At 25.6% G+C, this 25,638-nt stretch overlaps 1 protein-coding gene across 2 annotated transcripts; it reads left to right on the top strand.

Moving 5' to 3' along the window:
• The first annotated feature begins 7,009 nt into the window (after positions 1-7,009).
• LOC126899709 (partitioning defective 3 homolog) lies at positions 7,010-25,638 on the top strand. 2 transcript variants are annotated; one of them, XM_050674813.1, is made up of 27 exons: positions 7,010-7,128; positions 10,110-10,618; positions 13,900-14,100; positions 16,076-16,196; positions 16,252-16,361; positions 16,601-16,788; positions 16,860-16,994; positions 17,062-17,265; positions 17,325-17,548; positions 18,188-18,414; positions 18,492-18,674; positions 18,751-18,828; positions 18,887-19,101; positions 19,167-19,399; positions 19,457-19,618; positions 19,693-19,781; positions 19,993-20,114; positions 20,184-20,276; positions 20,348-20,508; positions 20,566-20,787; positions 20,860-21,004; positions 21,086-21,248; positions 21,829-22,035; positions 22,100-22,209; positions 23,550-23,639; positions 24,534-24,697; positions 24,766-25,638. In XM_050674813.1, the coding sequence occupies exons 2-27, from the start codon at positions 10,463-10,465 to the stop codon at positions 25,047-25,049; spliced, it is 4,287 nt and encodes a 1,428-aa protein (XP_050530770.1). In that variant the 5' UTR covers positions 7,010-7,128; positions 10,110-10,462; the 3' UTR covers positions 25,050-25,638. The 2 variants fall into 2 exon arrangements, with proteins under 2 accessions (XP_050530770.1, XP_050530769.1); XM_050674812.1 differs by having other exon boundaries at positions 7,011-7,128; positions 20,181-20,276; positions 24,766-25,637.

The raw sequence follows: 25,638 nt of genomic DNA, 5'->3' as shown, positions 1-25,638 counted from the left end.
ATGTTCTTCATTGACTTATAGTAGTATGCGTCAGTACTTATCACGGTATATTCACCTAAAACTCAGTGACAACCCTCTTATATAATAATAGTAATGAATTAAACTTTTCAATAATTTCCTGTTATCATCTACTGAAAAGTATTAATATTAATTTAAATATGTATATATATTTTTTTTTGTTAAAATATTATAATAGTATATAAAATATAAAATAATTGGTTAAATACGAACGTTGTTTAATAGGACGATAAAAACTAAAATAAACATGATAAATATTAATGAATTGAAACATAATATTTTAAATGAATACAATTTGTTTTTGTTGTAGTCTTGATCTAATAACCTACAAATATAGACGCTACATTCACATTAATTTATCAGAATTTAACTATTTTTAATTCATTATTTATGAGCTATATATGCTGTTTGCACTTAAATTATTTTTACGTAAGTATTTTTTTACGGATGGTAAATTTTTGATAATTATCAGTGGTTTATTAAGGAAGTTGGCAATGTATTTATTTTGCAATGTTTAGTAAAAAAAACGATGTTGTCATTATTACTATGTGCAATGTAAAGTAACTAGTATTATATTAGTGATTATAGTGATAATAATTAAAATTAATTAATATTGGTATGCGTGATTAAAGTATTAATTAAAACTGCTACTCTAATTGTGCTATTATTCTAATATTAGCATAATTTTACTAAGTATAATATAATATTTTATATAAATTATATCAAAACGTAACAGTAAAATTTTTCTTTGAAATTTGTTTACATGAACATTTGGAGGAGTAGTGGTACTTATGTATTTCTTAATAGTTTTCTTACTAAGAACCATTCAATAAATTAAAATATTATCTATTAAATTACTCAAGATTTTCTATTTAATTGATATATACGCCATATCAGGCGAAACGATATTAATATTTGACAAAAACGAGTTTTAATTTTAACAATTATGGTTTATATTAACTTTAGGGTATTATTAAATACTAAGAAAGTATTGGATATTTTTTTTATCCCAATAAAATTAATGGTTGCAGTTTTAGTTCAATGTGTTTGTTAAAAATTACTTGGTAATGTAATAAGATTCTTTAAAGTCTAATGTAGTCACACAGTTTTTTGTGGTGTATTAAAGAAGCCATACTGAGACGATATTTAAAATCAATGTACCATGTAAGCGAAATTAATGCCTGAACGTTTTAATCGATATAACTACTTCAGTAACTAGTTCAATTATTTTTAGTGCTGCACGAAAATATTCCTAAATAATTTTGCAGATGACCATGCTAAATTAACATTCAAAAACTGATAACAATGTTTCGGAAGGTATTCACAATTTTGCACCTAGGCGAAAGGTGTGAGTGGTCCAAAAATGACCAATGATAAAAATAGTATCATCCTCGCTTCATAGTCAATACTTAAAAATGCTAATAACTTCATAAATATTAGACCAATAGTTATTATCAACCACTCATTTTCTTAATTAGATAATTTTTAATCTTATAAATTAGTTAAATATGTAAGTAACCATTTAAAAAAATTAATTTTTCACCCCTATAAAACACAAAGGATGGATCTAAAAAATATTTTACTAATAAAAAATTATTTTAAGAGAAATCGTTATTGTTGAAAGAATCACTTTGTATATATATGTACAAAATATATAAAAGGAAAATATATAGAGTATTCAATAAATAAGGAAACTGGTATCTATTGTTCTCATTGTTTATAACAATCGAAATGTTTCATTACTTACTGAATGCTCTGTATATATATATTTTTTTTTCAACTTTTTAACACTTGTTGCAAAACTTTTTAATTGGTCGAGGGCAATTTTAAGACTTATTGAATTATAATAATTTTAGTACTAGAGTAGTTATGTAGACATTGCATTGTAATAAACATCAGTACGACCTTTATTTTACCATTCCTTCTATCCGATAGTCGTATCAACTTTCAATTTTATAATAGCTACCCCAATTTTTTTTTTTAATATATATCATTAGATTCACTCAGTAAAAAATGTTTTTATTTTATTAAATTTTTAACGAATTATAACTGTCTAAATTTAGGGCGATCAGATAAAAGCGTTCTTATTTTTTAAAAGGCGGTGACAACATGGTATTGGATATACGTTACCGATTTACAGAAATAACATTATAAAGATAAAGATGACTTTTTTAAGAATAAATGCGTTTTTTTTTAACGCCTCTAAACTTTAAACAGCTCTGACTAATTAGAAATCGAATAAAATAAATCAATTTTTAGCTTCGATGCGAAGCTGAGAAGGTATTAATTTTACTATGATGTGTTTTTTTAACATTAAAATTGGAGTTGTCATTTGAAAATCAAAAGTTGATTAAATTTTGGGTATAAGAGAGGTCATAAAATGAATTTGCCGTGTAAAGCAACTCAAAAAAGAACCATTATCGTTAAAAAAATAAAATTATGATTGACTCTAATGTAATTGAAAATATTTCGTGAGGCGTAATTAAGAAATCATTCGTATTTATACACGTCATAGACTAATAGTCTGCTGCTAAATATTAATTTAAAATGACAATAAACTTGTATTTTTACTTAAATGGTGTGTATCATATAAGCTAATTGCTGTCGCTACTGCCCGTCTGATTTCGACGTACAAAGGATTACGTGATACAGTAATGAAAAAAACAATTTGTACTCATTATCGTTTTAATGCAAACCAGACTCAAAATAGTGATGTATTTTTGATTGTTACTTTTCGCATTGGAATTTATGAATCGACGCTATACGTGACCATGAAATGCTAATAGCGAATTAATATAATCGGCTTGTGTAGTGAGCTAGATACCCAATTTCATGCTAAAATATTATTGACCCATAGATGGTGATAATGATATTTTCATAGTCTCTAGGCCCTCCGCATAACTTTGTATGGTGTTATTCAGTAATTTCTATATATACTCAAGAAAAGAGTAATACTTTTAATGTGCTACTATTAATGAGTACGATTATTCTAGAATAATTATATTTTTTTGTTAGTTCATAATTCTGTAATACTATTTAAACTTTGCGCATTTATTTATAATTTCTAATTTGAAAAAGTATACACAGAAATTATATCAATACGTTGCTATTGTTAAATAAGTGCATTGTTGGGTGAAATTAACATAAAAAATACAATATTACCACCATTAAATCAATTTTCTCGCGTTTGACTTTTTTTTATCTATATTTTCTCCTAGTTTAAGTTAAAAATTAGAAAATGAAAGTATTTAGGTGTATTGATGTATACATAAATACGTTGGAAATTAACAGTACACCGTCGTAACCACCGACTGCATCTCGATTGAAAACACTATTATTACACATGCACAGAAAAGCCAAAGACCGGTTACTTCCGATACGATTCAAGAAATGCACCTGCTCAGTTAAACAGATGCCGAACAAGTAAAAAGTAGTAGAGGTAGCGGTTGCAGCTCAAGGTGCAGTCTTATCAACGAGGTCACATCTACATAAGTTAAAAAATATAACAACCCCAAGTTACAGTAGCCTCCCTAACTGGTTTTTTTAACTTGTATGGCATAAACTCAAATTCAAAAAGTTCAATGTTAGTAAAAATTGATTCATTTGAGTTGTCTAGAGAAAATATTAGAGTGAATTTTTGCAAGCGTCAAAATATTAATTTTAATGAATTAAAAGTGAAATTATTTAAAAACATTACGACATACCGATCATCTATTAAATCATTAAATACGTTGTTCTTCAGTACCTCAAACAAACTTGTGCTTAGTTCATTCATCGTTATATCGAATTAGTATTACGTAATATCAGCATTGATTCAATAAACCGTAATTGTTCACGTCATCTTCTGATAAAAGCAATTTATTTTTAACTGGTTAAATTTTCAGAAAAATTATCACAATGATATAAAGAAATGATTTTATCTGGATGAATTAGTAATACGGTTTATGATTGTAAAATTTAATAAAGCTACTTAGTACATATACAGATAATTTAATAAAAAAATTTTGAATTAAATATCGTACTTATTTTTAAACACAGCTGCATATCTATGTTGAAATTAATCTCATTTTACCATTTAGTCTTAATAAGTCTGTTACTGAGAGTATTAATCGTAAATGTGAAGTAGGTGTATACATTTTTAAGTTCCTTGATTTAAATGAATAGGCAACACAATGTATAAAACTCAAGTGTTTATTGTAAAACCTAATTCAATGATTTGGGCGTTTTTTTATCGTTTTGACTACTTTTATACTTCTTTTTTTTTTTACTTAGTATTTATTATTCTAATTTATAAACTTTTTTATAAGATCAGAATAAAAATCCGTTGATTTTAGTAAAATTCAAGTAAATTTTACTAATTAAAATTTAATACAACATTTTTCATTTTTGTTTTATAATCTAATTAAATACTTCAAATACATAAAAGTAAAAAGATGATTCTTTTTAATCCAATACTTGGATGAAGCATCACACTTCACAACAATATTTATTATTTTCAAATTATGTTGTTAATTATCAAAAAAAAAAAACTATTTTATTTATATAATAAAATACATTTTGCATAATATAGATCGCCCCTGTTATTACATAAAAATATAAAAAATATTCAAATTTTAACCAACTTTAAATAGTTATAGTAATTTAACGGCTAAATTAAAATAAGAGTTTATGGTTTCAAATTTTTTCTTTAAATGACCATCTTGAAATATCAAAAAAAAAAAAAAAAATTTAATAAAAATTATTAAAAAATGTTTGTGCTTTACAAAAAATAATAATAAGTTTATATTTCAGTTCAAGTCTATAAAAATTGATTAAAATAAAGAAAAATTGATAATTGTATATAAAAATGATTAGAAATGCTAGTTATATCTAGTTCCACTTGTATTTTAAATAAAAATTGTTCTTCGAATCATGATTATAATTTTGTTGTATAGGTTATTATTTGTGAACTACATACAGGTTGATTCACTTATTATGAGCCACTTAATTAATCGAAAAATAAAAATAGTATTAATAGTTTTTTATATGTCCTAATACTTTATAAGGGTGTCAACTTTTATTTCTCAAATGGCAACACCTCTAAATAACCAACTTATTTAATAGAATTTGACATATTTATATATAAGCAAGAGAAAGAGTACGACCGGGAAATGTTAAGTTATCAAAATAGCAGTACCCACTCTTTACCCCCAGTCAGTACTTTATTGTTAATAACTTACAAAACACTGGTCGAAAAGTTTGTTATCGATCAGTGATTTTCTTAATTACATCATTATCTATTAAATAAGCTAGTTAATTTTGGGGTGTTACCATTTGAGAAATTAAGATTGACACCCTTATAAATTATTAGGGCATATAAGAAATTTTATGATTGAAAATTTAAGAGAAATATTGAACTAAAAGAAAAAATAACAAAATTTATTTAAGTGGTTAATGATAAATTAATCACTTTGTATAGTTGTCAATTTAGTATATCTAAAATTATACTTTTACTTGTTCAAAAGTTTTAATATCATATTAGGATTTATTTTTTGTATAAATAATGAACAATTGTTTATATTACTCTAGACATTCAATGAAACTGCATGCTAGCTAATCACTTTTAAGTAATTATATTTGTTTTACTAGTAACCTTCACTGTGAATTTAATAGTAAAAGATCAATATTTTTTTGAAACTAATTTTTATGGTATGTTTGTTGTTTGGACTTAAATAGTAACCGATAAGGATATTATGAGTTAACTATTGGCTGCGACGTAATTTAAATAATTGTACTAGTAATTCAGTATTATTTTCTTCATTGATATAATAATCTTTCTTGAAAATTATGGTATTTAGTTTAAAATAAATATTTGTTATTAACATTTCTGTATGCTTATTATTTTAAAATTGTTATGATAGTTTTGAGTTCAATTTTTTTTTTACTTCATAGTTCAAAAATAGGATCTTTTAAAAATCGCTTAAATAAAGTAGTCACAAATTTACGAAACTCACAATATGTAGTTTGCCAGTTTATATCTCCAAAAGTTAATTCTTTTAACTAGAAATTTAAACATCAAAAATTTTGTTATTGTACTAATTTAATCATTTTTTTGTTCTTGTAAGATAATTATAAGTGTTGTGCAAATGAAGAAAAGTTACTTGAGGTATAAAATCCTACCACCACCTCAACTCCACTAAATTCTTGGTAATTCATTAAGTGATTCTTTTACATTAGGTGATCAGGAGTTGATAATGATTAGAAATAGAAAATCTTATTTAAATAAAAATTTATAGAGAGAGATTAGATTAATATTACAAAACACTCACATAAAACAAAAGTTAACATTTTTAATCAAAACTTAATTCAGAAATTGTCTAAAAATATATATGTATAATTTAAATAAAATATTCCCTGGACAAAATCATAATTTAATAAAAAAATAATAATAATAATAAAACAAACTGGCGATTTTGAAACTTAATTGATTTTATTATAATCTTTATTAGTAATAATTTTTACCTAAGTTTAACGTTTTAATGGTTAATTTATTTTTATTTTCTGCCTTCAATTATGTCTTTTTCGTTCACTACAATTTTCTAAATTTTGTTAATTTTGCCTATTTTATTCACTTTTGAATAGCGACCAGAATAAATTAAAATAAGTGGACAAAATAACATACCTATTGTAAATTCTTCAATTAAAAAGTCATATGAAAGTATATCATATTAAACGGTTCACACCAGTACATATTTAAAAAATGTTTAGTTTTAATGAAGTATGAGAAAAATATTGGCTGGTACGTATGATACATTTTTTTATGAATACATATGAGCACTATACATATTTTTTTACTTATTAGGTATGTAAAAAATGTAAATTAATATATCAGATCGTCCTAAAACCGTTTTTGCTCGATGACCCTAAAGTAAATACATGTAATACCTTGAATAACTGTACGCGCGTTGTATATTCAACCTAATACCATTTACTTGTGTGATGCCATTCGCATTTAGTGTTGTCTAGTGCGGTCTACGTTGTCGACGTGTGTTAGGTTTATCGTACCGTTTTATCGTGTGCGCATTTTTTATATAAAAAAAAAATTGTTTTTATAAAAGGAATAATGAAATTGTAATGTATTTACATTTAATTTATTTTAATTTTCATTTCAATAATTAACTATATTATCATGCTTGTTTTTCTTCATACTTTGGGTTGTTTTGAATTCTTTTATTAGTGTTGTGTATAATATAAATACGATTCAGATTTAGTAATTATTTTTAACAGATTTAATTTCAGTTAAAACTAACTAAAGATTTATTTGTATTACTGAATTCGTCTCTTAGAATTGAACTGATTTTGTAATAATCATAATAATTTTTTACATGTGCCAATTGATTCTTCTGAATTATGTTAGTTTATTTTGGATGTATTAGATAGTTTTCTCTTAGCTAGAGTCGATCTTGTCATTTATCTTACAGTTTAATCTTATGATAAATAATAACACATGTCTTCTTTATTGTAACGTTTACTTAAAATGTATAATCTAATTAATATATGTCATTGTTAGTACATCCTAATGTCGATAATTCAAAAGTTATTGCTAAGAAAATGTTCTGTCGTGTTTCCTGACAGTTCGATTGTTATTGGTAGATTAGATTTTCCACTAACGACTTGAATTAAATATATCATTAATGATAAAATAAATTTGAAGTTTTTTTTATTCCAAGTTACTTAATGTGGATATATTTGAAGTATCTCAGAACAAATATCAAAAAGTAGATCTTATATATAAATGTATGGTATAACATCATCGAAATGTTTATCTTGTATGTGTGAACTATAGTATACGGGAATTTGCTGTTACTCGACAGCATTATTAAAGAAACACTATTACCTCACATAGCTTACTATTGTTTAATAGTTAAACTTGTTGTTGGAAGATATTAGTATAATCTAAAAACAATGGAGCTCCGAAATTGAAAATAAAAAAACAGACTACGGTACGATGTATGTACTATAATAATAACAAATGAATATAATTAAAACAAAACTAGGTTGAATTATCACAATTAAAAAATAATAATGCAAACCCGTTTTAATTATTATATTGGCGTTTTCTTTTAAATTATAATATTAATTTTAAATAGATTTTTCAATTAAATGATACCAAGTCATTGGTATGCATTAATGTTGTATGCTATTAAATCTTCATTAATTTCTTAAATATTCATATCAATTTATTTAATAAAAACATATTTTTGTTTATCTATGTTATTAGAAATAATTATCTATACAAATTTTTTCTTTTTCATAATTGACATTTATTATTTTACTCTTTCTTAGTTTTCGTTTTGAATCTTCTCCTCAATTATAATATTCATGAGAAAATCTCATTATTATTTCTGGAATTCTTTTTTATCCGTCATTGTTTTATTCATGTTCTATTCTCCAATGTAATTAATTTCGTAGACACTTTCTGATTGCACGTTAAATCTATAGATATCTACCAGTAATTTTGGTTGTACTACATTTTTTTTTAATTGCAATTATAATAATTTACTTATTAGAAAAGATGTATCATTAATTTGAAAAATTAAAAGCTAGTTCATTTGTATTTAAGCGTTTTAGTTATATATTTTGGTTGTTGACATAAAAAAATCTTTTAATTCATTAGTATAATTTTTTTTACCATAACTTTATTTCAATATAGAATAATTTGTTTAGCTTATTTTATGTTAGACTTCGAAATTAGTACATATTAGCATCATTTTATTAGTTAACTGAACTTGTTACGACGTGTACAGCTATTCAAAAATTTAATAACCATTGAATTGTTTCATTTATTTTTTTTTTAAATATACAAACTTTATAATAAATTTAAATTTTCTCTCTAAGGTTACTTACTATAGAAGTAAAAAATAAATAGTTTTACAATCTATGTCAAACTATCTTTCTTTAATGTTCTAAGCTCTTTGATGAACAAATGCATGCTCACATTGTGTTTACTTTTAAAGTAATATCAATTACATCGAAACTCATGGCAATAATTTTTTTAAGACTTCTATCACCGTGAAACTTATTATTTTTCGATTAAAATTTAAATTAAATGCCAGAAGATAATATTACAAAATCAGTGAAAACAGAATCATAATATGTCGGTTAAATTTTCTATTTCAACTGTGGCTTCTGTTTTGTATTTAATCAACGATCGTTATTTCTTTAACTGGAACGTGACAATAGCACATTTACATCATGGAGTAGTTGGGCACATCGATTAACAACTAGTTGCAACAAAAAACACAATATTTAATCGTAGTACAAGTATTGACAAACTCTTTTCAGTATGAAATACCGTCGCGCGTCAGTGCTTCTAACCATACACTCAATCTACATGTAATTTAAAAAATAGTCGACGCAGATCTTCATTTCTCTCTATTTTTTCATTTAATGAATATGTATTATTAAAATAATTTTATTATTAAATTGACTTTTTTCATTATTATAATATAATGTACCCTGTTCTCACCATACTGAAGTATTTATATGTAATATTTGTTCTGGTTAATTATATAACACATAAGCTCAATAATACTCTCATCGTGAGATTCGTGATCATAGTGATACGGAATATGTTATACTTGGTTATGTGATATTGCTTTGAATTTTAGTACCAAATTTATCAAAAAATATTCTATAATTAATACTGTTATTTTTTTTTTTTGTTAAAAATGGTAAGGCACAAAGTTTATTTCAATAAAAATTCGACGATATCAGTTCAATTCTAAAGAAATGTATTTTGTGCTAAATACCCATTTATTATTCATTTAAAACTACTTAACTCCAAACGACAAACGTATAATTATTTGCATATAACTAGTTGACACTTGTCAATCAAACATTAAAAAAAAAATCTCATTAACGTTCATATAAATCGAAATATTTCTTATTTATATAAAAGAAACAATGTTAAAACACATTTCTTATTAACTTTCCTAAAAGTATATTTTATATGAAGAATAACTTAAAATAAAATTTAAACGCCCATAAATAATTCTAAAAATAATAATGATGCAGATCAAAAAGAGTAATCTATAATTTTTCTGTTTAAGTAAAAGGTGAAGAGTGTAGTGCAGATTATTAGAGCTCGTCATCATTAGTTCACTTTTCCGAAACGGTTTGTGCAAAATCATTTCGACTACGAGCTCAGCTTGTTTTCATCTGTCACTTACATATTCGAATTTGTACATTTTCGACATATTTAGATAAAATTACTGTTTTAAACGTGTTAACGTTTTCGATTATCAATAACAGAATAAATTGCTTAAATGTTGTGCACTGTGCACTTCTATCCTGTTTTAAAACGTAGCGTAACATATGACAGTAATTATCTGTCTACTGTCGCTGGGTTGGGCTCTTTGAGTACAACGTTAAGCCTCTAAAAAAATGTCAATACCCTCTAGTCATGTTGGAAAGCTGCAGCTCTTCGTCTCACAATAGCTGCAATTGTGGTAAGCGGGGTGCGACGGTCATCGGTAAAATTGCACAAGTATTTGGCCGCAAGAAAACATATGAAGTCCAGAGGATACAACAACTCAATAATCTATCTCCAACCAGTAAGGTAGTGGGAAGTTGATTTTGTAATTTTAATTTTATGAGGACACAAATTTTAATAAGTTTATAAGTTATATATAACTTTAATAATTTATATATAAATTTTATAAGTTTATATAAGGTTCTATTGTAATATCTAAGTTATGTTATTAAATTTAAGTTATTTTAATGTTTTCAAAATTTGCTTATACTTGTTATGTTGTGTATACTGAGTCTCAGAATAGGTATTCTTCTTCTGATATATTTATGCTGTTTTGTCCTATTGCTAAGTGTATTTTTTAATACATCTTTGCAATATTTTAAATGAATACTTATTGATTATCATGTTTGAATTATGGTATATTTTTCTTTATTGTATAATTATATTTTGTATGAAGTGCTAGTTAGCTTGTTGCCTCTTCTTTAAAGTGAACTGTCTAATTATATATATTCATGTATGTTATCATGTTACATCGTTAAATTATGAAGTGCAAAAATAGAGAAATTGGATTTTATTATTATAGCCCCTGCGTGAGAACCGGAAATCTAAAAATTATTCGTTTCTATGAAAGAATATTGAGCTATTATTATACTTTTATATCGTGTTAACAATAAAAATTAAGAGCGCTAACCTTTATCAGCGTTTTAAAGTAAAACAGCGGTTATTATACTAAAATATGTGTATAAAAAGTTTAATTGTTGTTTGATTAGAATAAATAATGTATGATTTCAGGGATAATTGAATAATTAATTAAGTTATGAAAGATTATTTAATTAAAAAATCAATTTTGGTCAGTTTAAAGTAATTTATTTGTAATTAAACAATATTTTTTTTTTAAATAATTATTGTACATGGCTTTTTTAAATAAAACATTTATTTATCTTCTCTTATTAATGAAAATTACTTTAAATAATAGGGAAATGAAAATAATGAAAGTTATGGCTAATGTTGAGTGGCTGAAAAGAGAATGGCTTAAGATTTTACTACGATGTATGTCGGTCGTAAAGTAATAGTTTCTTCTTTCTCATAATTTCAAATACAATCCCTAAGATTCAACAAAAGTACTTTTTGAAAAAGTATGAATGTAAATATTATTATGAACATACATCGTGATTATTTAAGTATAAAATTTATTTTAAGTAAGTCGTTGCTTGATGTTTTACACAAGTTAAATGCTTGTGTATTCTTACATCTTAATTCCTTTGTTATATACACTTCTTTTTAAGATAGTTTTCGCTGCAAATTGAGAAATTATAAGTTTGAAGTCATTTTTATTTGTTAATTTTATATTTTCCTAGATGAGATAGAAGTTTAAGTCATCCTAATACTATTATCGCCCGTACCGAAAATTTCTGTATATTTTCAGACGTCATTTGTTTTGCTAACGGATAACATATTTTTTTATTGTAAAATTTCATCTAGATCTGGTGTTAATCTATAGGTGTTTATTGTACATATACATTTACATTTTGCTATAACAAATTATTATAATACTATTAACTCATTGTTATGCTAATAAATTTTTTTTTAACTCTTACCGAATACTTTTCATGTTTTTTATGAAAAATATATATTTTACTTACATCTGTATCTATGACCTGTATAATATGAGAGCTTTACTATATATATATATATTCAGATTGACATTGTAAGCGGTCACGCGAGAAATATTTTTATTCAAATCTACAAATTGAAAATTATTTGTATTTTTAAACACTCCCTGTAATAAATGATCTTTTCAAATGAAAATAGATAATTTTTTTATAATTTATCACCGATGATTCTTACCTTGGTGTAATTTTATATGTTATTTGTTGAATTTTGTTTTAATAAAACAATTTTGTATTTGTTTGTGATTGTATGCATTGGTTGATATTTTATAACAATTAAATATTTATTATAACTATAAGACGTGTGTAATAACTTTATAGTGTTTGACTATTTAAACGCTGTAAGAATAGAGTCCTTGAAATTAACTCGTATAAATCGTTTACTTCACTATCGTCTATTGCATAAAAACGCTAAATAGGTAATTATAAAATGTGCTGTTAATTCGTTAATTAAACACAAACTTTGATTAGTGTACATAATATTTAAAAACAATACAACATAATTTTTTTACTTAAATTTCAAAAATTGTTATGAAGGTTTTAAAAATGTATTATAGATTTTTAACAGAGTCTTGTAAAATAGTGCTATTTCTTGAACGATTGCGACATGACGTTTATACTGATCAAATTTTGCATTTTATCGTTGTTCTATATGAACTATTATTATTGCGCAAATGTGTCTTATAAAAATTAGTGTTCGATTAAAAAGTGTCAGTGAGTTTAAAAATAGGACTTTGCGTAACCGTTTTTATTAATTACTTGTTATTTGAACAGAGTTGCCTGCAAAAACAAAAGAGTAATTACTTAAGCGAACAACATTTTTTTCAGTAATTCGACCTTGTAGTCAAAACTTCCATAATCCATTTTTTTTTTTATTATTGCTTTTCCAGGTCTAAAGGCCCATAGAAACCTCTCTTAAAGGGGAGGTTTTCTTAACCATTGTTACTGCGAGATAGATGGTTAGTCCGTCACTGTAGAGAGCGATGGCGATTCCAATTGCCGAACTAATCTCTAGCTCGGCAAATAAAGCCGCCCGTTTTCGAATGAGAATAGTGCGCGTCAAGCACTGCCGTGTTACTGACTTGGACACTCCGATCCTCTTCCATACTCCTGTAGTTAGTAAAATATTTATGGACCTACATGAGATAAATTCAAACAAATTAAACAACTGTAGATAAATTTTTAGTACCTGAAGAGTAGTATTTTTCATTTTTAAAAGCTACAGACTTTATTATGTATTAATAAATTTAGAAGATCCCGCAACCCTTCGGGACATCCTTAATGTAGAAAACAATTAACTAAAACTTCATTACTAATAAATCACTACTTGTTTCGGAAATCAGTAGTATAGTCACCAACAGTGGTGCCACCAGGGTATTGAGATTGTGGACTCTATCCTTCCCCTGAAATGATTTGTGATATTTGAAGTGTTAGTTCTGTTGACCTTTTTTCACTCATTCAAGTTTTTTTAAATAGCGATTCAGAAAAAAATATTTGTTAACCAAAAAAACAGGTAATCTCTCTCGAAATTATTTTCTGGTTGGGCCGCTTGCCACTAATGTAGATAAAATTATAAAAAAAATTATGTAAAAATGATAATAAATTTTTCTGATGTATTTTATATTCATGTCGTCAAATGATTAAACTTCATATTTTACTTTTTGTATAGTTTTCACATTATAAAGTTATTTTTTTCAGAGCTCAAATTCATGGGTGACTGTGCACAGCTTACAATCACAGAGTGATGGAGGTATTTTGGACCCCGATGATCGTCTGCAAGACGTAGCTGACGATAGAGAACAAATCATTGCTCTCTACGATGACGGCGATAATCATAGTCCACATCATCATGGCGGCGGAGACGGTGCCAGTGCTACTTCCAGTCCGGATATGTTCCATGTAAGTCTAAACGGTTTATGAAATAATAATTATGCTTAATATTACATTAATGCATGTTAATTACGAAAAAACATATAATGTTAAACAATTTTTTTCAATTTATTTATCAAAAGTTATCCTTGTCGGTAACATTACAATGTTTTTTCATGTTTAGTTTAACATATTGACGGCGATTTATTCGTTTACAATCTCTGTACTCTTCTCAGCTATTTTTTTTAATATTTTTAAAATATATACTATTACATAGATAATTTAAATTATTGAATTAATAAACTACCAATGTAGTTGGTCGCTTTTAATTTTTTATTTCACATAGTTATTGTTTTAGCTGGTGACCTCTCAAGTTATTTTCATTGGAATACATTAAATTAAAATAACAATTCAACGTTACTGATATTAAAAAATTAGTCATTTATTTTCAATAATGATTAATTATTTAGTTTTCCAATAGCACTTTTCAATTTAATTGAAGTTCATTTTATATTCTATGTATTTTTTAATTTCTTAAGATATTTTTAAAAAGTGTTATTTCTACTAAATTTTACTGTCGAAATTAATTAAAAAATTAAATTAGCTTTTTTAATAATCAAAGTTATTAGTTAAATATATAATCATAGTAACTTATTGTACTAGAATTACTTTGCATGTATATAATTTATTTACTCAAGTGCTTGTATATATTAAACGTGTTTTATTTATCTGGTCATAATGGCGACATTATGTACTGACTTAGTTTTTATTGTACAATAATCAAATATATATACTACACGATTATTATGTATTGTTTTACACATTTTTGTTACGCATAGAAATTTATTTTTAAAGATAAAAAATGCACATCTGACATGGTTTATGGTTAGAATGTATAATTTATTTGCAACAATTGAATAATTAAGATAGAATATCTAACACCTAATTAAATGGACCAATAGTATAAAAATTTTTTTAAAACGCAAACAATTAACGTAAATATTGCTAACTATTTTAAGGCCATTTATGACGTTATAATTTTCCAATTTTCTAAATACAATGTTATAATATTTTAAGATTTACATATATAGTAAAGTGATTGATTTATCTTTGACTATATTTATCATATACAGAGTGGAACAGATCTAACTGATAAATCTTGTGTATTTGAACCAATTATTATTTTACTATAATTTTTTTTATCAACTTCTGCATTCTCACATTAAAATATTATAAAAGCATATATGAGTATTTAAAAAGCTTTTTTTTAGTTTTTCATAAAAAAAAATTTTATGAGTCAATTTAAGACATACTATAGATATTTATTGCGAAATACACCTATTTCGTACTGATGTATAGTTATAACACATACTTTACTATTACTTTATTTAATAGTAATAGTAATGGTAAACCATTGGGATAATGGTACTAACTTATTATTTTTTTTTTTTTGAGCAATATACACATTTAATTAGTTAATAAATAGAAAATTATTTAACTAAAAAAATAACTAGTCAATAAAAACTTTTCAACCAGTAGTTCAGGAGTTATGAATATTTTAACACCTGAGTGGGAGGAATAGTGAGGCAGAGTGATGCATCAAGATAATATAACATAAAACACATCTCATTTTCAGTTTACATTTAAAACCGTTAATCATTTCCGAAATACGGTTTCAAAAATTACTTTTGTTAAGTCATTTTCTTAGTTGGATCATTTTCTATTATATGAATTAGTTAAATATGTAAATTTTATTTTTAACATTTCTGAATTTTTAATTTTAGTTATAATCTCCGTTATATGCTCTATGAAATGTTTTTCAGGTTACAGCACTCTTACTTACAAGTTTTTTTTATACGAATTATAACTTAATAATAAATCATAAAAAAACAGATTGGTAATCAATACATAAATACTTGAAAAACATTTTTTGATAATAAAAATGAATATTATAAAATATTTTTGTATGTTATTCAATTATTAAATCATTGTTTCTTATATATAGAGTCGAGATGGACCACAAACTGATATTGAAGTTACTACTGAGCAAATTGCTTCTGGATTTCCAGCCCTTCATGTAAGACGTGGTAGTGAACCAGCTCTTAATCAGTTACCACTCGAGTCTGGTTAGTATTCCTTTTACTATTAAATTTAGAGTTTTAAATAACTGGATTTTTTTAGCTAATAATTTGGGTAAAAGAACTAGTAATACGAGGCCAGCAGTATCAGGACAATCTAAACGATGGTCAGCAGCCCCAATGATTCATGATCCTAAAGATAAACTTCTGAAGGTATTCTTTGGTGTTTGTTACTTTAAGTTTATTTATATTAACAAGCTATACATATCAAATCAATGTGTTATTTAGGAATAATACTAAGATTTCAAATTATTTAGATAATGACACATTTATTATAATAAGGCATTTCTGACATGAAACAAAATCAATTTAGTTTTCTACAAATTTTAAAAATTCTAAAGAAAAACTATATATATATATTTTTTTAATTTTAAACTGCTTAATAAATACAGGATGAGTATTTTAAACAAAATGGTTTTGGGGGAAATGATAATTGGCGGTGTTCTGAAGAAGAAGAAGAAAGCGAGTTAGAAATAGAAAATGAAGATAAACCTTCTGTTACTAATCATTTTCAAGTTCCTTCATTTCATCGTGATTCAACTAATAGACTGTCCATGCAATTTTTAGGGGATTCACCTGGGTTTGTTATAATTTTATAATTAATTTCACTTTAAAGAAATATTTTTAATATGTTAAATATATATATTATAGAGGATTTCGTTGGGCTGATGCTGCTGATTTAGCAAATAATAAAGTTTTATCATTATCACTACCTAGAGATCATCGCAGGAAAGAACCACTTGGTCAAGCAACTACTAATCCTCCTACCCGATCATCGGACTTACAGTATTTATTACCTTTTTACTAATAGTGTAAATATGATTAGGACTAAATTTTGATATTAATTTTATAGAACTGAATATATAGTACTTAGTACTAATGGTGGCTCATTAGGAATTCATGTAGTTCCGGATTACAATTCCCTTGGTAAAGAGCGTGGACTTTTAGTTCAAGGCATTGAACCTGGTGGTCGAGTTCATTGTGATGGTCGTTTAAAAATTTATGATCGAATTGTTGAAATAAATGGCCGCTCATTACTAGATCAACCATTTAATGCGTAAGTAACTTACAAAAATGGTGTTCAATCTCTAACAACAAAGTATTGATTTCTTTTAGAATTCAAGAAATATTCCGAGACTCGTTACATTCTTCAGAACTTAGATTAAGAGTGGTGAAACACAAAAACAATCAAGATAATCAAACTAGTCAAGTCACTGTTACTGGTAATAAAAAACAGCCACCTCCACCTATATTTCCAAAACCATCTACAAATAATATTGGAGCTTTGAACAACAACAAAGAAAATTTCACAATTGGATTATCTAATAAAGATAATAAAAGTAAATATATAGTATCATACTAGTACCAAATCTTAAAAAAGTTTTTGTTACGTCAAAATACAAGTTAAATACTATATTTAAATATATTTTAGATAATTGCGATGCTCTGATAACATACTTTGATAGGAAATCCAAACATAAATCAACATATTGGGAGAGTTTAAACATAATGTCGAGATTTTTTTGTGTCTAATTTTTAATAATCCAAAAAATCTAAGTTCTTTAAACTTATACTAAATTAGTGCTAACAATTTACTTTGAGATTATAAAATGAAAATCCATCTAAACACTTAATTTTTATCAGTTATCAGCTAATTAGTCAAGAAATCATAATTTTCAATAAAAATCACCGATTTTAAAGTGTTTTGCATAGTAAATAAAAAAAAAATCAAATGAAAGCTTGTTTAATGTACTATAAAATTAAAAAAAGAAAAACATTCTGAATATTATTTTTCTATGAGTAATATTCTGAGTTCTGTTCAAAATAAAAAAAACATTTTTTATTTTATACTTGTTCATTATTATTTCAATTAGCCTTAATTTACCTAATCTGTCTTATAACTGACTTGCATATAATTTTGCTTCATAAAAATAGTAAGCTTAATAGTTATTTATTAATAAAATAAAATTATGTTTCAGTAATAAATGTAAATACAAAAGTTGCTACAATTTCACCGACTAAAAAAACAATTGGTGTGACTCCTATAGCATCCAATATTTTAATGGTTGCTAATACTAGAAAAATTGGTAAAAAAATGGAGTTGGAACTTACTAAAGGATCTCATGGGCTTGGTTTTAGTATTACAACAAGAGATAATCCAGCTGGTGGTAATTGCCCTATTTACATAAAAAATGTTTTACCTAAAGTAAGATATATTTGTGTCCTATTAATATTTTTATGAAAAGTATTAGTATCAAATGAAAATGGTATGGATTTTTTTAGGGAGCTGCTGTTGAAGATGGTAGATTAAGGCCTGGAGACCGTCTTTTAGCTGTAAATGGTACAGAATTAACTGGAAAAACACAAGGTGAAGCAGTTGCCATATTACGAAAAGTTCCATCGGGTGCAAAAGTAAAAATAATTGTGTCTAGACAAGAAGATGTTACCAATTATACTGGAGTAAAAGTAGGTTTAATTTTTTTTTCAGCAAATGTATATATATATATATATATGATTTATTTACTAATTTTATGTTATCCAGGATAGTGAAGAAAGTTTTGAAAGGGAAGTGAGTGGCAACACTTTAGGAACTAATATACTTAACAACAGTACTGTTCAGGTATAAATAATATTTATCAGCCTTTAGCTAAAAATATTTAAATTTTTGGGCATTTCAGGAATATGTTAAGAGTTTAGAAGAAAATCAAACATTTCCTTGGAGGAATAAAGAAATTCTTACATTTGACATTCCTGTTCATGATTCAGAAAAGGCTGGGTTAGGTATTAGTGTGAAAGGAAAAACTTCATCACATAATAATTCCAATGAAAAAAGTACTCCACAAGATTTAGGAATTTTTATAAAAAATGTTTTACATGGTGGAGCTGCATCAAGGTATTTAAAATTTATTTTCAACTTTGAAATTTTACTTGATTATTATTTTATAATTATTACTTAAGGGATGGAAGATTACGCACCAATGATCAGCTTTTGTATATCAATGGTATTTCATTGATTGGTCAAACAAACGCTGCTGCTATGGAAACATTAAGAAGAACTATGATAATTGTAGACCCAGGTCCTGTGCCTGGGGCAATATCATTGACAGTTGCTCGCCGAAAAAATAGTTCTCCAATATTACACAGAAGACGTAGCCGTGATTCATCTTCAAGTCTACTTACTGATTCTTCTAGTATGCATTAATTTAGTGTTATTTAATATTTTTTTTTTATCTTTTATTTTCTTATAGCTAATACAGAAACATTTGGAAGGCCTGATAGCAGCGATAGTACTCAAAATATGACAGATAACTCTGGTACTAGTGATAATTCTGACAACACTGTAATATTTATGCACCAAAAACAAGGTTCTGAAAGCTCTACAAGAAAATCAATTCCAACTAATTCTCCGGGTATAGTAAATTTTATTTTGTTTTGTTAGAAAAAAATGATTTTTACTTTATTTGGCAACATTTAAAAAATTTAGATGGTATTGCTATTCGTAATCCTGTGTTGGAGAGGTTAACTGGTCAAACCAATCGTTTTAATGGCTTACGTAATGAAAGTTATTATAAGGTAATTTTTGTAGGATAATTCTGTATCATAGAGATAAGTTATCACAAGTCTACTTTTCTTTACATAAGGTAAAACTATTTTTAAAATGTTCATAAAATAAACATTTAAAGAAAGGTTTTACCTCGTTTAAAAAAAGTAGATTTGTTATAGTGTACCTCTGTTGTATATAAATTATAAACATTTAAATAAAAATAAAAATATATATGTTAAGGCAACCCATCAAACCACCATAATGATAAAAGAAGAAGAGAAACTGAAGAGTCCTACAGTTAACCAAATATCTGGAGAGATGTTAATTATTGAGGAAGACCCACCTATATATAACACTATTAAGTAAGAAATCTTATATTATTATTATAAGATTATATTATTTTATTATAATGTATAAATAAATTGCAGCAGGAAAAAAATAGAAGAAGAAAAGCCAAATATAATTGCTTCTCCTCCACAAGCTAGAACAGGATCAACAAGTACAGATGTCACTTATGCAAGCCAGTAAATATAAACTAATATATATTGACTTAAATTTATTAAGTAAAATTTAAATATATATTAATGAACTTTAGATTATCATTAGACAATACCAATTCTGGATTTTCAAGAGATGCATTTGGACGACAAAGTATGTCAGAAAAACGTCATGCAACATTGGATGCTAAAAATACAGATACATATCAGAGAAATAAAAAACTGCGTGAAGAACGAGGTGGAGATGAAAGTAGCAATCGTTAGTACTATACATTTATTTTGTATTATATTGGACTTAACATAAGATTCTATATAGGTAAAAGTTCCTCACCAAAACAGCAATTAGGTCCATCATTAGGATTGAAAAAATCATCAAGTTTGGAATCCCTTCAGACTATGGTTCAAGAAGTACAAATGTCAGAAGAGGGTAAAAAAGTTAATGCTCGAGTAGTTCGAGGAAGAGGTTGCGATGAGAGTTTTAGGGCTGCTGTTGACAAAGATGGACCACTGTCATTACGTGAGCTTCGCCTTGATACATGTATATATATATATATATATATATTAAATACTAAATGTATTGATCTAATTCAATTAAATTAATTTTGAATAGATGGTGAAGAAGGAATTTATCCTCAAATTGGTCGGAGGCAATCTTCACTACATTCACAAAATAATTATAAATTACCTAAAGGGCCAACACTTGCTTCTAATAAAAAGAAACAAGGATTACTCAAAGGAATTGGTTCAATGTTTAAGTAATTCAGCAATTTTATTTATAATTATATTTTTTTTATTTATTATGTACAATTTTAATATATTTCTATTTGTATGGAAAGGTTTGGTAAAAATAGGAGAACAACTGATCTAAATGGTACATTAAGTTCTGAGGATGATAACACAATAGATCGTGAACGTGAAGTCGCTCGTCAAAATGCTCGTGATGAACAATTAAGAATTCAAGAACAATATCAAAGACTAATGCAGCGTCAAGCTGAACTGGTAAAGATATATCTATATTTTATACTTAACCTTATTGTGCTGTATTTAATGAAAACTATTCTATGGTACTCTCATTGAAATATTTACTCTCATTAATGTCCTATAAATGTTGATGTATTATATAAGATAGTTAAACTATAGATTTGAGAAGCAATATACTTCACAACATTTTTAAAAAAATTATCTAATGTAATATATTTTTCATAGAAAATTTGTTGTAATTTATTCAAACTTTTAAATAAATTCCTTAAAAATATATTATTTTTAGAATTTTCCTCTGGTTCTCTTGGTTTTAACATAGTAGTTTTGTAAAAGTTCTTTTACTATTTTTACAAAATATAAATTTTTGAAGTTTTATTATTTCTCAAAAAACTGGTTCTTTTATGAATCAATTTTATAATGAAATCCTAATATCCTAAAGACTCTAATATGACCTTAATGTAAAATTATTAAGTTAAAAATTACTATTAATTATTTTTTTGATGATTATCAACCAAATGTTTGATTAGTTAATTGTATCCCTATACAGTATAAATAACATTTTCTGTAAATAATAATTATATATATATATATATTTTAGGAACAACAGAATCGTTGTGAAGTTGCTATTGATGATGTTTCAAATAACTTTACTGCTGTTTCTGCCAAACCTAATAATCCTGAACAGTCACGTATTGATCGAATTCAACAGCTCAGAGCTGAACATCAAAGAAGGCATTTGGAACGTGCTGGACAATATAAGCCTGATGAAAGAGAAAAAAATCATTATGAATCTGATTTCCATAAGGTATTAATCAAATTATTGTGTGTTTATAGTGGTTTTTAAACATTTAAATTTTGAATTTCTTTAGTCTTCAACTAATAGTCAAAACTCTATCAACCGACCTGGTAGTCGTGTTGGTATAACAGATCCACGATTTAATCATTATGTTAATTTCCAAGAAATACAACAAAATTTGAGGTAAACATTTTTTACACTATTGTTATTTGCATGTTTTCATTTCTAAATTATTTTTATTTTAAAGAAGTCTAGTTAAAAACTATTTTTCTTTAATTGGATAGTCTAAAATATAATGTTTTATCTATTTAAATTAAATGTACTCCCCAAAATAATTGTTATCAATTATTAAAAGTTAATTATGAATATGAAAAAATGTTATTCATCATCGTGATAAATTTCATTTTTGGGCAGTAATTTTTATTGATTTTTTGTATCAATATTCGTACTATATTTATGAATCATTTATTTGATGTACTAAAATTTGTTTTATAAATATATGTTAGTATAAAATAATTTTGAATATTAATTAATATTATTTAATAATATAATATTAAATAGGGTTCGTCAACAATATCGATATGGCCAACTTTTTTCATTTTTTTTATAATATGGATTATTTTTGAAAAATCGCAATGATCGAAAAAAAAATTATTAATAGAGAAAACTGTTTGAAATTTGGCCACTTTGTTGTAAAATATATATTATTTGATATTATGTCAAAATCATGATAATTTTATTAATATATTTTGTATTAAAATATATATAAATAGTAGAATTGAAATTAGACAAAAAATGATATTTATTGATACAAAATTCTATTCTCAGATTAGGTTATTCACTATGATATTATTGTTATTCCTATTTTTTATAGAACACAAACAAAGTACTGTATGAGGAGATTTAGAAAAAGAAATTTCAGAATTAAAATATATACAACAATAACTGGTTGTAACTCAATCTGAAAAATAAAATGAAATTATTGAGCCAAAAAAAAAAATTATTTTATTTTTTTATACGATATTGGGAACAATTTTTTTTTCAATATTACGATATAATATTACTGAAATTTAGTGAAATATAGTTATCTAAAAATATATTATTGATGAACCCTACTTTTTAAAACTAATCTTTTATATCACATGATAACATTGAAAACATTAATAAAAATTAAAATCTATTAGACTACATACTATTGTGTGAGTTCGGCAACTGCTGAGACTATGTGGAATAAAAGTGAGAAGACAAATTGTTTTTAGTCACAAACTACTTTTAGAGGGCCTCTTAAATTATAGTAACATCTCCTATTAGATCGTTTTATTCTTTATTATTAATTTCATATAAAAAATATTATTTTTTGCTTTTTTTGGGATGTTTATGTGAAACAATAAACTTTTTTTAAAGCTATTGCATATCTTGCTTGACAAAACCGCCTGTTACTATTTTTGGGTTATATATGTTAAATTAGGTGAATAGTCTATTCATTATCTTTCATTATGCATGCTTTGCACTTTTGATTATAGCGCAATGCATGAAACACATGGCGTTAAGCTTCGACACAATGGAAAAAAAAATAAATCTGTGTCATGCTATTATGACACAGATGATGAAAGGTAGGTTGCCAAAAAAAATGTTTTAATCTCATTAACTTTGACCTATTAACACTTTTAGAGTAGGGTCTATTATTATATAGTATATAACAAATACTATGCAATATTAAATTTTTATGAGAAATGAAATATTATTATAAAAATATTATTCATTAAGTATCCAGAATTAATGAAACAAATCATAAAAATATTAATTCTTATATTGTAATAAGAAACTGATAAAAAATATTCCAAGTCCATTAATTAAAATCTTATATTTTTGCAATACATAATTATGTATAATATTATATTATGTATTATTATAATAATATACATATATTATATTAAAGAAGGTTAGAATAATCTAGTTCAGTAAAATTACTTGGAGCTGTTTACATAATAATAACACAAATAAATCTTAAATTTATGGAGTTATTAAAATTTCTAGAGGGCTAAGTCCCCAAACCCCTTCAAATGTCCGCCAATGCTAGTAAGTTCTAAAATTATGCTACTAGTTTTGTAAATGTGAATAATTACTTAACCTTTAATAAAGAGGAGTGAATAATATAAAAATGAGAAAAGGCGTCATGATTTAGTAAGCTATACCAAAAATAATAGTAAATAACAAAAAAATAATCAAAACTAGATCCCTTTTTTAAATTGTTGTTTTCATACATGTATCTATTAAACTCTCCTATGTAAGCTATATATATTCATAAATTAACACATTTTAGTTTTTTTTTTAGTAAATAATTATTTATCAAAAAAAATATTTTCCTTATAAATGGGTTACAATAATATTTTTTTAAAACAAATTTACAAATATTAGTTAAAAGAGTTATAAGGTCATATGTTATCCTTAGAAACATGATAAATATTTAAATATGTTTTTTTCATTTTGTTGAATTTTTATTGTAGCCGACGACAGCTTCATTATCATTCACAACGGCGTGATCCTAAAGAGTCAGTTGTGCGTCCAAGTTCTAACTATTTTGAGTATGAAAGTGTTATGCGATCATTACCATACTCTGGTGGTTCATCAAGACTTGTAGATAACAATTCAAATTCTCTAGTTAGACAAGGTGAGTTGTCCTCTCCCAATCATCGCACATATGTATAAGAGAGGTCACACTACCAACCAATTGTTTAGGCTCGACCCAAATGAATGGTGGCCTACCCCAAGGTTCCCGGCAGTCACCACGGTATTATCCAGTAGCCAAATCCAACTACCCGCTGTACAATTATAATTCAGATGTTCAGAGCAGCCAATCAGTCAGTGGTGCATTATCACACCAGAGATCCACTATCAACAATAATTATGTGGGTAACAATAATATTTATCAGAGATCATCACCTCATGGTTCTGGTCCTTATATAACCCAAGTTCATATTAGAGATAACAATCATCACATTATTCAAAGTCCAAATATTTAAGTAAAATTAGAATTTTTTGCAATTAAATAGTTCCCCTAATCGTTGATTTTATCTTTAAATATTTGACAGTATTAATTAACACATATTTTTTTGCTTTTAATTAGTATATTTCATTATACTTTCCTTTTGATACTCAAAGTATATTAGTTCATTAACAATTAACAATATAATATTTTAGCTGTTCTTAATATTGGTAGTATTCAATGTATCAATTGTTAACCATAATACAATTTGTATTTATTTGATAACTCCTCTATTTAACTATAAATAATCAATTTTGACTAAAATAACTTATCCGTCCTTTGCTTGTTTAATCACTACTTATTTATGGTAGACATACACAAACATTATGGAGAGATATTTTAAAGCACTTTTTATTTTAATAAAATGATTACCTAATTAAATTTTGAAAATTAATTTTCTCAACTATTTATTGTAACTATAATTGACTATTAAAATTGTATTCATTTACACATTCTGTGATATAAAAAGTACTTACATCTATGTATGTACATAATAATGTTAAAAAATGTATTTATTATAATTAAGATTTTGTAGAAAGTGCCTTAAATATACAAATGACCTATGA

Source organism: Daktulosphaira vitifoliae, unplaced genomic scaffold (genome assembly GCF_025091365.1).
Source record: "Daktulosphaira vitifoliae isolate Bord-2020 unplaced genomic scaffold, ASM2509136v1 Scaffold_2, whole genome shotgun sequence".
Classification (NCBI taxonomy): Eukaryota; Metazoa; Arthropoda; class Insecta; order Hemiptera; family Phylloxeridae; genus Daktulosphaira; species Daktulosphaira vitifoliae.
Note: the sequence above shows the minus strand (reverse complement) of the source record. Positions and strands in the feature narration are given on the sequence as shown.